Source organism: Homarus americanus, unplaced genomic scaffold (genome assembly GCF_018991925.1).
Source record: "Homarus americanus isolate GMGI-L3 unplaced genomic scaffold, GMGI_Hamer_2.0 scaffold16430, whole genome shotgun sequence".
Lineage (NCBI taxonomy): Eukaryota > Metazoa > Arthropoda > Malacostraca > Decapoda > Nephropidae > Homarus > Homarus americanus.
The window spans coordinates 3,157,268-3,169,536 of record NW_024729259.1 but is presented as its reverse complement, the minus strand read 5'-3'; the positions used below and the strand labels follow the sequence as shown (position 1 = coordinate 3,169,536).

The window sequence follows — 12,269 nt, the reverse complement described above, 5'->3', positions numbered from 1 at the left end:
ATAAATTGTTATAACTTACCTTGGCTAATGACCAGAACCATTTGCCAAATTGCTTGATTGAAAAGAATGTGTTTTGGACTGAAAGGCAGATAATTTTGCTGCTTCGTTGATAATAAACTTAACATGCTTCCAAGTTGTTAAGTATTTGTGGTATGTTTCTTGGTTTTGTTGTCATTTTTAATATGTATAATAGACTTGTCTGAGTTTACCTTCCTTTGATAAGAAAGATTAAAGAGGGATGGGATGGGTGCCCGAGTCTATGTGTAGTGATATAATTGACAACCTCCATACTACGGTGTATAATTTGTGAAATAATTTATGCCATGCGTTTAATTGATCAAGGAATTATATATTCTATAAATACATCATGGATTTTCTATTTGGAGCAATAAAACGATATATTTGTTCCCTCTTGTTTTTTAAATATGTAAATTTCCCGCTCAATTACTATTTTCTGTTAATGCATACAATGGCGAGTTTGTTAATAGAATTCTACTATTTTTCGGAATAATAGATTATTATATTAATTATTTAGTTAACTATAATTAGAAAAGGTGATTACGTTGAAAATATTTAGTGTGTATTATTGTGAGTGTTAGGTGGTGTGGATGGTCGTGTGGTGTGTGGTACTCCTTCCCTCTGCAGCACTTGGCGAGGTGAGCGTCAGATTGATTCACTCTCACAGTATACTTTATTTAATTGGGCTTTGTGTAAGACTTAGAGGTAATTTTGACACTACCTGAGAATTATTTGTGGATATTGTTTTTGCAGATGACGACCAAGGAGACCATACCGTCAGTGCAGGTGTTCGGCAGGAAGGTGAGTTGTGGCCACGTTGTTGACATGTGTACAGTACTTACGGCTACTACTGTCCTTGTGAATTAACTTTTAAGAAATGCTTCTTCTCTTCCACATATAAAGGCAGAAAAATGATTGATTAGTTATTAGCAGATAAATTGATAAAGATTCTTTAGTGAAGGTAATTATTGACGTAACTTGGTAAAGATTAGTTAGTGACCCTAATGGGAAATTATTAAAGGCTCCTTTAGTTTTCGTCGCTTTTATATAGGCAAGAGTAGAGGGGACGATTATCACCAAAAGGAACTAATGCAATTAAATCAAACTTTCTGGAGATGTTATTTGGGTGTTATCGTTTGGGTCATGCAGCAAATTTTAGGATTTTAAGTTCAAGTGAGGTTGGGATGGATTCGGTTAGATTTAAATTATATTTATACAATAGTTTTTGAACGACTATCAAATGTATGCATGGCTGGAAAGAGAATTTTAACGTTATTTGCATGGGAAGGGAAGGTGATGTATAATGGCTTCACTGCTGATATCTTCTACAGCACTTTAGACACACTGAGGGTTGAAGAGTCCATTATAGAGGAACCTTAGATTCCTGCACTGGAAATACATCTATAAATAGCCATATGTATGATACTAAATACGTAGTTAGATTAGGTTTGTTTTCTTTTTAAAGTGTTTTATCGGTTAAAATACTCGAAAAATATACATTTACTACGAAAACGTTTGATAGAATAAAACAATGTTAGTTTTTTTTCCTATAAAGACTCAATATGTAAGTAGGTGGTGGCAACTTCTAAATTTAGTATTAACCTGAAACCTTACTGTTAAACATTTGATGATGGCAGAAGCTGCAGAATAGTGATTTGGTAGAAGAAATAGTGAAAGTGATCTTATTGGTGAAAGTAATTTGAATTTTGATCACCATTATTTCTTGAATAATATAATTTAAGTAGAAAGATCTTTAAGATTATATAGAAGGAAATTTCTGTTATGTCTTACTTTTTAGGACTCCCTTATGTTAGTAGTTTTAAATTTTAAGGGATGAGAAGAGTGTTGTTCAGAACACAAAGATGTGAAAAGTTATTTCCCCACAGAAAACTGCCACAGCTGTTGCTCACTGCAAGCGTGGACATGGGTTGATCAAGGTTAATGGCCGGCCACTGGAGCACATTGAGCCCAGGACTCTGCAGTTCAAGCTGATGGAGCCTGTCCTTCTCCTTGGCAAGGTAAGGTGTCTAATAAATTTTTTGAGGTCTTGGTACTGTACAATCCAAAATGCTACTTCTTGACAACCTAACTAACTACACTAAAATTATGAATACATGTATATAGTACCTTTACTTCGTAAGTACTGTACAGTGTTTTAATAGTATCATATTGCCAGAAACACTATATGCCAGCTGTGAGTAATTGATCTTACCATTTTAGTCATTGTAGAATATTCAGGAATAATACTGTGGTAAAAATATTTTATCAGCTCTCAGAACATATTTTTTTCATGTAAATAGCTGTATTATGACCTCCATAATTTTTAATGAAATTATTACTAGCTCCAGTATTAAATTTCAGAGGTACAGTGTTGATCAGTCTTCTAGTTTTATAACTTTGTAGGTAATATATAAAACCGAGGCATGGAATTTCAAGTTGTCTGTTATTGTTTCAGGATAGGTTCTCTAATGTTACAATCCGTGTTCGTGTAAAGGGCGGTGGCCACACCTCACAGGTTTATGCCATCCGTCAAGCTATTTCAAAGTCTTTAGTGGCTTATTATCAGAAATGTAAGTATCTTTTTCTTAATTGTAAAATCAACTGTAAACATTGCATTTTCCCATAATATTGTAAAATTCATGCAAAAGTGTATTTAGTATGTTAATGTTATAAGAAGGTAGCATCATTGTTCATGCACTTTAATACACATCAAATTCTTTATACAGTTGTGGATGAAGCTTCCAAGAAAGAGATCAAAAACATCTTGATCAGCTACGACCGTTCCCTCTTGGTTGCCGATCCTAGACGCTGTGAGCCAAAGAAGTTCGGAGGTCCAGGAGCCCGTGCGCGCTACCAGAAGTCCTACCGATAAGCATCACTTTTATCTTCTGTCCATTACAATACACCTAAGGACATGTTTCAGGCATCTGATTTACCCCTTCTAAAAAAAAGTACAGTACAGTACTATATGCCAAATAGGTGATTACTATTTTGTTATACTGCATCCCATCAAATTTAAGATTGAAAGTTGGTTTCTTCAATTAACATAATCTTAAAGTTAGGCAAGTTGAAAAAATAATTTACAATCTTAATTGTGTTAGGTTAGCTGGAAAAAATCTTATAATCTTATTATGCAAATTTGCGGATGCTTAACCTCTTGCATCCGGCACCCTTTGGGACTTCTCATTTCCTGAAACAATATTTGGAAATACTGTAATCTGATGTTTTCTGAAACCACCTAAGTTACCACCACAATTTACATATACAGTTCACTTATTGTGCAATTACGAGCAAAAGATATTTGCATTTTGAGTCAATGATGTAATGGCTGGTTGATGAGCTAAGGGAAGACATTAAGTGGGAATGTAATAAGACAAAATAATGAGTCAAAACCAAGAAAGCCAGATATACACTGAAGTAAACAAAATGAGCCTTCATTGAATGGTTATTACCTAATTCTGAAAGTAAAGTTTAAAAAATACTACTGCAGCTGTGGATAATTATTGAAGTGTTGATGCTAGTCATTTCTATGTAGTGTTAAACCTGTTACACAGTGATGCATATCAGTGGGCTGGGTAATATGTAAGAGGTAGATAGCATTCACCATGACTCAGCTCTCAAACGGGATCACAACACCACAGTCCCACACTTCGACAGTTGTGATCTTCTTCTGCATGACGACCTCCCTCATAACATTCATCCCGATCTCCACGCTGCCAAAGACACCTTTATCAAAGTAACCTGGAGAGTCTTTGGTGTAAATTTTAAACATGGAGGCAGATTTTATGGACCTGCTCCTGGCACTGACCACACCACATGTGATGGGTTGCTTTAGTTCACCATCATACTCCAGATCATCTAGCAGTGGTGCTCCCCCGGTTCCATTGTCATTCTCATAGTCGCCACCTTCGACATACTCCCCGCAACGGCCGAGCCAGTGAGCCAGAGTGAGGTGAGAGCCTGAGTATGAGGGGCCACGCTCCCCAGTACACAACAGTAGGAAGTTCTGGCCTCGTTTGGTGTTGCCACTCATGCGGATGTAGACATGGTTGCCCGTGTTTGAGCCCCAGGCCAGTTGCAGGAAGGTGAGTGCTGATGACGCGTCCACCAAGTTTCTCACCCGACTGTACTGCGTGCATAAGAGAGACACATCAGACAGACTGGTACAGAGTAATATTACACGGTATGCAGTATGTACCTATATGTACAGGTTACTTTCTGCTCGTATGTTTGTATTGCTTTTTCATAATTTTGGAGAGAGAGAGAGAGAGAGCAGATATTTGGTAGGGAGGTGCAGGTGGCCTAGGTTAGGGTATGGTCAATGCCCTATATTCTGATCCTCCATCTAGGCAAAGCTGATTAACAGACCAGACCAGAAATATTTTACCCTAAGATACTGGTACTGTATCCACTTAGACAGGGTTCCATTCTAGTAAAGTTAACAAGTATGAGAATGTTTGGTAGAAATCCTTACAGGGTCAAAAGCATAAACAAGATATTGAATTTCATACTGGACAGACAATGATATTTGTCCTTGTACATAATTTAAGACTTACAGGGAGAATGACTGCATCCTCTGGTGGTTGTTTGGAAATGAGGGCATGGAGGTGGAGGCGGCCATGGTGCAGAGTCAGGGGTGCAGCGAGTGTGTTGCCCTCTACTTCCTGCACCAGATATATGGCACGGCCCCCATGCACCCCTTCCTTCACGTCACTACCAGACACCATCATCATCACCCACTGTAAAACAACTCTATTCAAAATATGAACTTGTACACACAATTCTTGCTATGTTTGAAGTACTGTATGCTGGAACCCAATATATTTACCCGCCCCAAAATGTTTCTTATGCAATTTTGTGAGAAAACATGACACAACAGACAAAGGATTTTGACAACCCTACCAAGACAGCAGGAGTCAGTGTTATTTTGAAATTCATCGGACCCCCCCCCCCCAAAGATACTTTTTGAAGCTAGTGAACAGGATATCCTTACACAACTACAGCCACTTCGATCATTGTTTTGGTCCTTTACCCTTATTCTCCCCTATCAAATACAGAAAATAGTTTTCACATCTGACCTTCATACATGGAACATTTTTGTAGCTCAGATTCTGTTCCCAATGGCTTTTAGTGTTTAGTTTAGTCTTGTACAGTATATACATTTCCAACATTGATACTACCCGACAAAGTTACTTATCCCGAGTTTGAATCTGAAGAGCTGAGCTTAGCAAGTAAAAAGTTTGGAAAAACATTGAAGTCATAAAATTAACAAGATCATAAAAATCTAGTGTTCATCTAAATTAATTAGGATTGTGAGAGTGGGACCTGTGGAGAGAGAGAGTAGATATAGCACAGTGCAGACTAAGCTATTAGAACATGGAGGCATTGTGGCCAGCACAACACATTACCACTGGGGGTGTACAGGGTATGAACATGTGCCTTTTTTATAAGAAGAGAGCACTGTATTTATAACTTAATAATATCACACCCCTAAAGTGGATTGATGTAGTTATAAAAGGTAACTGAAGAAAATGGCCCTATTCTGTAAGGTTAGATTAGACTTTGGCCGTTTTGGTCAGAGTAAAGCTAATTTCTTTTAAAACCATTATACAGTTAGAAGTAACAGCATACCATGTATTAGTTTGACTAAGGATTGTTCTTACCTTGAGAAAGTTATTTCTGTTGTTGTGTGACATGAGTCTACTGGTGCTGTCACAAGTCCATTGTTCATAACATTGTTTGAAGCTGCCGGTCCCAGTGACGGCATTGTTGACTTCATCTAATGTTGTAGCATCACTTAGGTACACTTTGGCTGCTGACAGTTGACACTGAAGTTGTTCACCTTCTGTCAAAGTTTGCTTTACACGATCCTGTTCTTCCAGGCTCAACTCTATGGCCTTCTTGATTTGTTCCTTCATTTTTTCCAACATGCTCCTTTCAGTTTGCAGTTCTTTTAAATAGTCCACAAGATCACCGATTTGTTGTTTACTTTGGTTTTCCATTGATTCAAGGTTTGTTGTGTTTTCTTTCTTCTTCTCATGTAGCATAGCCTTAATGGAGATGACCTTATGAGCCGTCTTTTCGTGCTCAATAACAGTACAATCACGACAGATCCACTTGTCACACGTTGTGCAGAAGAACACCAGATAGTTGCCATGGTCATCACACACACCAGCTGCTTCCTTGGGGGGTCTCACTGGTGCCTCTGATACACCAAGAGATGACAGGTCTATGGATGTCCTTTCAACAGCCTCTACGAGTGACAATATGCTGTAGTTAACAGGAATGGTGTCAAGGGTGCTGGTGTTGAGAGCTTTTCGACAATGTGGACACGAGCTTAAACCGTTCTTCATCATGTCTGTTAGGCATACCGAGCAAAAGCTGTGGCCACATGTGACGGAATGTGGCTTCCTGTTGACTGAATTATATTTCTCGAAGCACACCTGGCACTCCAACACATCCATACTGCGCCTGTTATAAGTCAACACTTCATTACAATGTGTTTTAAGATATAGTGATCAATAAAAAGATGTGTCAAGGGTCACTGTAATACATCACACCCACCCAGAAATTTTATGACGAAAGGTCATAGGCTATCTTTTTATCTTGCCTTTTGGCTTCCAAACCACTTCAAAAGTTTGGAAGGTTTATATGCAAGATGTCTTGAATAAAGACGAAAGCTAAGGTACTCCGTTGTTTCCATTTTCCCGTGTGATTTTATCGATATATATATATATATATATATATATATATATGCTGATAACCACAAGGAAAGAAGAAAACACGAAGTTCCCAAGTGCTTTCGTGTAATTCACATCTTCAGGGGTGAGTACAGACTAAGGAGAAGTACAAAACAAAATATATATATACAGAGGAGGGTGAGATCAAGTCAACAATGGTCAGGTATTAGGTAATGACCCTACTAATCTTCAAAAAGCACTGCAGCAGTTGGTAGTCAGGTCAGAGGGTAAGCTGACCCAACCTTCTCACCTGGTTACAAATCTTAATTACGAAATTATCCAGTTTAAAATTCATCGGACCTCTCCTGAAAGATACTTTTATACCGAGTATGGAACCCACAGGTGAACTTATAAATTATCTAGACCCCACTGATTGCTGAACCATACTGTATTAGTCATAACAATTGAGATGCAATTTGTGAAAGAAATTCCTTAATTGACTAAGTTTTTCCTAAAAGAAAAGTTCAGCTGGTATATTTTCATGTCAAACTTAACAGCATTTCATTGTTACATAAGTTACAAATCAAATAAAAGATTCTTGCCTACCTTATAAACTTAATAGTGTCTGAAACACAATTTAGAGGTTCACTCTTCTGAGAATGCAGGTGGGATGCTAAGGGATTCCAGGTAGTCTGCCCTATCAGGCCAGATGATGTCCTCTTGCAAACAGCCGACTCCACAGATAACAGTTTATCAGATTGATAGCAAGGGTTACAGTACAGTACATCGTTCTGTGTGGGTTTTGAGTCACGTGATCAGTTAAGTGTTTAGGCACCAATGGCCTTCATCCATGAAGCAGTACTTGTAATTTGAGACAAGTTCTTCAATTCCTGCCATCATTGTAAAGTGCAATACATCAAGTTATATTAAATGTGTAATGGAAAATAATGGTTTAAATGTCTAAAATTATTGCATTAATTAATGTAAACACCAGACAAAAAAAATGATAATGGCAACACCAAGAGCCTTGCACACGCCACCAAGATGTTGCTCAACTCCACTAGGATAGTTGCTATTAGTCCCATTTTAACTTTTTGTATTTAGGCTGTAAGCTGTCATAAGCGAGCAGATTCATAAATATACAGGCATTTTAAAACAGTTGACACTGCTGTCCTGCCATTTTAAAATGGTATGGACACATTACAGGTTAAGCAATTAATAGCAATGGTCAACTTGTGAAGGTGGTCTCCTTACTGGGTGGTAATGCTTATTTTTTTCACAGTTCAGTAATCCTAGCCACAAACAATTTTGTGGTTTTGTAATAGTACAGCAGCTCATGGAAAACTTTAACTTGGAGAGATAGCACCACACTGTGATGGTTCAGAAGGCAAGAAAATTTTATTTGTTATGCTTAGAATAGAATCAGAACTTCTAAAGTTTCTGAGGACTACCAATATTGTACAGGTATAGTAGTAAAAATTTTAAAACTAAACATTCAAACTACTAACCCGTGTGCATACTTTGGTCCCGATGACCATTACCGAAATCAAATATTTGAAAAATCCAAGTATATGTCCTTTAATAATTTTGTATTTAGCATACCCGTACTATTATACCGAGAAGAAAAAAATCAGGAGCTCTTTCAGTAAACAATGGCCTTTATCCATGAAGCAGTTCTTGTAATTTGAAACTAAAATTCAACTATCTCGAAGAACTAATATCACTAATACTGTACTGTACCTTGCAACGTTTTCAAATACAGTACTGTATAGTCAATGCCAAGTTAACCACTACAGTATATAGCTATGATTTTCAGAACCACTGCAATAACATACTGAATGTCATAAGTATTATTTCAAAAGACAATTAAGGAAAATTAATAGAGAATGTTTATTTTTTTTTATTGAGGGTAAAGATATTTAAGAGCGAGGCCTCTCTTTCTTCTCCTTGTACAGGGCAAGTAGGGATACGTTGGCAACCTTCACCACCTTGAAACGGATACCTGCAAATGGCAAAACAGTGTAAGTACAAGTTGTTCTCTATAACCTGTTCTAATAACTGTAAATTAAAATGATAACCACAAGCAAAAAAAGAAGGGAACTCATTAACAATGTTGCCCGATACTGCAATAAATTTGTTAAAATAAGCCCTCACCATCACCTAACAATACCGAAATTTGAATACAAACATTCATAATGCCGACAAAAATTTTTGAATCTTTAAAAACTGACAAAAATGGTTTTTGCATTGTGGCTACACCAAGTCCAACATTTAAGAAAAATGCAAAGTTCCAAAAGCAAAAACTTTATTAAATTAATTGACATAACACATTACAATATGCACACCTATTAACCCTCCAAAATGCTTGTTCTTAGTTCCAGAATCTTCCCCACATTGAGCTTGATGGGATGGACCACACACACACACACAATGCCTAAAGCTAATTTGCGACAAATGTCCTCTACTCCAGAAATCAGATAGCATCACTGACTGAAGAACAAAATTTAGGTAAAACATGTGGATTCAGGAAATGTCACTGATACACATGAAATATATATATTTTTTTGTGAGTGGCTGAATGTTCTATTCTAATCTTGTGAAGGAAAACCAGCAATTGGCTCAAAATAGTAAATTGAAATACTGGACTTAATTCTTTACAGTTAGGCACAGAGCAACAAGAATATGACAAAAACTGTAAAGGGCTTATTTTATATTATGATAGAGGTATACCCAGTTTAATGATGGGGTTGTGTTCCTGTAAAACATAAGAACATAAGAAAATAAGGAGTCTGCAATAGGCCGGTTAGCCTGTGCATGGCAGCTCCTGTCGAGAGTTACTACCACTCTCTATCATCCACGAATCTATCTAGCTTCCTTTTGAAACTTTCCAGAGTTCCCGCACTTACTACAAAGTTGCTAAGCTTGTTCCACTAGTCCACCACCCTATTTGTGAACCAGTTTCTTCCTATCTCCCTCCTAAACCTAAACTTACCCAACTTGAATCCGTTGCTCCGAGTCCTATCCTGCTCGGATATTATAAGAACTTTATCTATACCGGTATCCCCTTTATTGATTCCTTTCACCCACTTAAATACTTCTATCATATCTCCCCGCACTCTTTGTCTTTCTAGGGAATGCAAGTTAAGTTTCTTTAACCTATCCTGATATGGAAGGTTTCTAAGTCCCGGAATCATTTTTGTCATTCTTCGCTGCACCGACTCTAGTGAATTTATATCCATTCTATAATAGGGGCTCCAGAACATCTAGCAAATTTAACACTACGTACATTAGAAGTAATAGGAAAACAAGCAGGGCTGGCAACAGGTTAATACAACAGGGTGATAAACAGTGAGTACTGTACTCTTTCATAATAAACAAGTTTGTTATAAGTGATGTCATGATAATTCTTGCAAAACTTATAATGTCCATTTAATACTTTCAAGAATATGTAAAATGCAAACCCATATGAGCAAGTTATCAAACAGTTGCAACAGCAATTCCAAACCAACCATTAAAATGGCAAAGTTCTTACCTGGAATATCACCAACAGCATGACCCTTACGACCAAATCCTGCCACCAACACCTCATCGTTTTCTTCAATGTAATTCAAGCAACCATCACGGGGCACAAAGGCAGAAATTTTCTTGCCATTTTTGATGAGCTGGACACGAACGCACTTGCGGATAGCAGAGTTAGGCTGCTTGGCTTCAATACCACTGCAAGGTAAGATCAGTCAGTGTGGTATACTGTACAGTGAATAGGCTTTTCAGGTAATTGGGAATGAAATCACTCCCCTGGAAGAAAATTTTCTTTAGATACAGTTCTATGTTAACTACACACACACACACACACATATATATATATATATATACCATCCAAACACTGGAATTGAACAGCAGAATGGGTTGATTCCAAACAAAAAAAAGGCAAAGATATGACCTTAATAGCAACATCATCACCAATACACCCACCAGAGTAATTCTTGACGCAACATAGTGGTTATAATACACTAAACATCTCATGATAGTCCCAACTTGTCAAGGTTTTGATTATACAGTATTACCTTCAATGGCTCCTAAGTAATGAGTGGGTATGCAAAGTTCGACAATGACCAGCCTAACACCCCTATAAAACTTATAGCTCAATGTCTACTGGAAGTTGCTCTTATTTCATTGATCATAAAAAATTTAAAAGAAAATGATCTCTTAACATTCCCAATTGTGGTTAATTGTAGAGTAACTTGTAGTAATTAAGGTAAACAATACAAACAGACTTGTTTAAAATAAAACTCATCAGCTCATTTAATCCCTCCAGACAGCACTAGGTTAAAATGGGAAGCTTTATCTTCATGTGATCAAAATATATTGTACAGTATATACCAAAGCTAACTTTACCATCCATATAGATAATTATCACTGCAAGTGGAAACAACTGATGAAATAAAATAATCAGTAGTAAACTCTATATAAATTTTTAAATAATCCTTATAAGTGAGTATAAACAATAAATTCTATTTACTAATGGATGAGTACAAACATGTGAATAGGAGAGAAACAACAAGAAGGAACAGAAGGCCAATTTATCAATACTGAAGTTGACTTACATCTTTTCAAGAACAATTCCTTTTGCATGGGAAGCTCCACCAAAGGGATTAGCCTTCCATCTGGTACCTAAGTGAGCCTTCTTGTAGTCTTTGTCGTGCCACCTCTGGTCACGGCGATGGTTCACGTGCTTACGAGCAGTGCGGAGTCCTCGTGGCTTACCTGAAGAAAAAGTGTAATTGAAAATCTGTACAGATAATAAAATTATGCATCACATAATTGTTATATATGATACAATATATAACTACTGTATTTACAAAGAAACCGTTTAAGTTGTTAAATTATAAATTGCGAATAAGCATCTGAATCTGAACATTATTTACAAGTACTGTAGGTGAGTATAACAACCTGATCACATTAAGTACCATTAATTATATTTAACCCCAAATTCCCCCCCTGCCTCAAAGATCTTCAGGATCAAAACTCACAGAGAAGGAAGGGTCATAACTTAGGCATTTTTACAAACTTTCAATATCAACTGTATTCAATTTTTTTAACGGAATAAAAAATAAAATGTAATAGGCTAGGTTAGGAGAGACCATAACATATGCTATTAACTAAAAGAAACAACACGACCACACACGTGTTTACCTTGTCACTCGGCTCCAACTATTACCTCAAATATACCCTAATACCCATACAACAAACTCCTAAGTATCAAAAGGGAGTTGGAACAATAATAAATGGTACAATATATCACGTGTATTATTTATGATAATGTCTTAAATGTCATATAAATAGAAAAAAGATTAAGGAGACCAGACTCACCCATACTTGTGGTGGTGTGTGTTGCCCCGGAAAGACCACACCGTCAGCCAACACATCCCTAATCCACATTAATACACTAACCACATATATTATTATTTTTCCATATAAATCAACAATTAAAACAATATTAATAAGATAAAATATTTTAGTTATACAGTAATTAAATAAAGGATATTTTTTTATGGAATTTAAATTAGATAT

General features: G+C 36.7%; 3 protein-coding genes across 3 annotated transcripts; 1 reads left to right on the top strand and 2 right to left on the bottom strand.

Annotated features, from left to right (window-relative positions):
• Positions 1-584: 584 nt before the first annotated feature.
• On the top strand, positions 585-2,937 carry LOC121866412 (40S ribosomal protein S16-like). Its single transcript, XM_042366067.1, has 5 exons — positions 585-656; positions 772-819; positions 1,905-2,036; positions 2,474-2,588; positions 2,745-2,937. The coding sequence occupies exons 1-5, from the start codon at positions 609-611 to the stop codon at positions 2,888-2,890; spliced, it is 489 nt and encodes a 162-aa protein (XP_042222001.1). The 5' UTR covers positions 585-608; the 3' UTR covers positions 2,891-2,937.
• LOC121866410 lies at positions 2,704-7,460 on the bottom strand. The gene is made up of 4 exons (XM_042366063.1): positions 7,305-7,460; positions 5,682-6,489; positions 4,575-4,757; positions 2,704-4,147 (listed from the first exon to the last, which is right to left on the bottom strand). Exons 2-4 carry the CDS (start codon positions 6,480-6,482, stop codon positions 3,629-3,631), a joined length of 1,503 nt encoding a protein of 500 aa, XP_042221997.1. The 5' UTR covers positions 6,483-6,489; positions 7,305-7,460; the 3' UTR covers positions 2,704-3,628.
• A 1,108-nt stretch (positions 7,461-8,568) lies between these two features.
• On the bottom strand, positions 8,569-12,150 carry LOC121866413 (40S ribosomal protein S23). Its single transcript, XM_042366068.1, has 4 exons — positions 12,069-12,150; positions 11,303-11,462; positions 10,231-10,415; positions 8,569-8,700 (listed from the first exon to the last, which is right to left on the bottom strand). The coding sequence occupies exons 1-4, from the start codon at positions 12,070-12,072 to the stop codon at positions 8,618-8,620; spliced, it is 432 nt and encodes a 143-aa protein (XP_042222002.1). The 5' UTR covers positions 12,073-12,150; the 3' UTR covers positions 8,569-8,617.
• Between the last annotated feature and the right edge of the window lie 119 nt (positions 12,151-12,269).

Excerpts from the sequence above, each read along its gene's own strand:
- LOC121866412 (XM_042366067.1), top strand. The coding sequence starts at position 609 with ATGGTCGTGTGGTGTGTGGTACTCCTTCCCTCTGCAGCACTTGGCGAG. Across the intron at positions 820-1,904 it reads TGCAGGTGTTCGGCAGGAAG|AAAACTGCCACAGCTGTTGC; the intron begins GTGAGTTGTGGC and ends ATTTCCCCACAG. Across the intron at positions 2,589-2,744 it reads AGTGGCTTATTATCAGAAAT|TTGTGGATGAAGCTTCCAAG; the intron begins GTAAGTATCTTT and ends TTCTTTATACAG.
- LOC121866410 (XM_042366063.1), bottom strand. The coding sequence starts at position 6,482 with ATGGATGTGTTGGAGTGCCAGGTGTGCTTCGAGAAATATAATTCAGTC. Across the intron at positions 4,758-5,681 it reads ACAGAAATAACTTTCTCAAG|TGGGTGATGATGATGGTGTC; the intron begins GTAAGAACAATC and ends GTTGTTTTACAG. Across the intron at positions 4,148-4,574 it reads AGGATGCAGTCATTCTCCCT|TACAGTCGGGTGAGAAACTT; the intron begins GTAAGTCTTAAA and ends TTATGCACGCAG.
- LOC121866413 (XM_042366068.1), bottom strand. Across the intron at positions 10,416-11,302 it reads GGAATTGTTCTTGAAAAGAT|TGGTATTGAAGCCAAGCAGC; the intron begins GTAAGTCAACTT and ends CTTACCTTGCAG. Across the intron at positions 8,701-10,230 it reads TGCTGTTGGTGATATTCCAG|GTATCCGTTTCAAGGTGGTG; the intron begins GTAAGAACTTTG and ends TGCCATTTGCAG.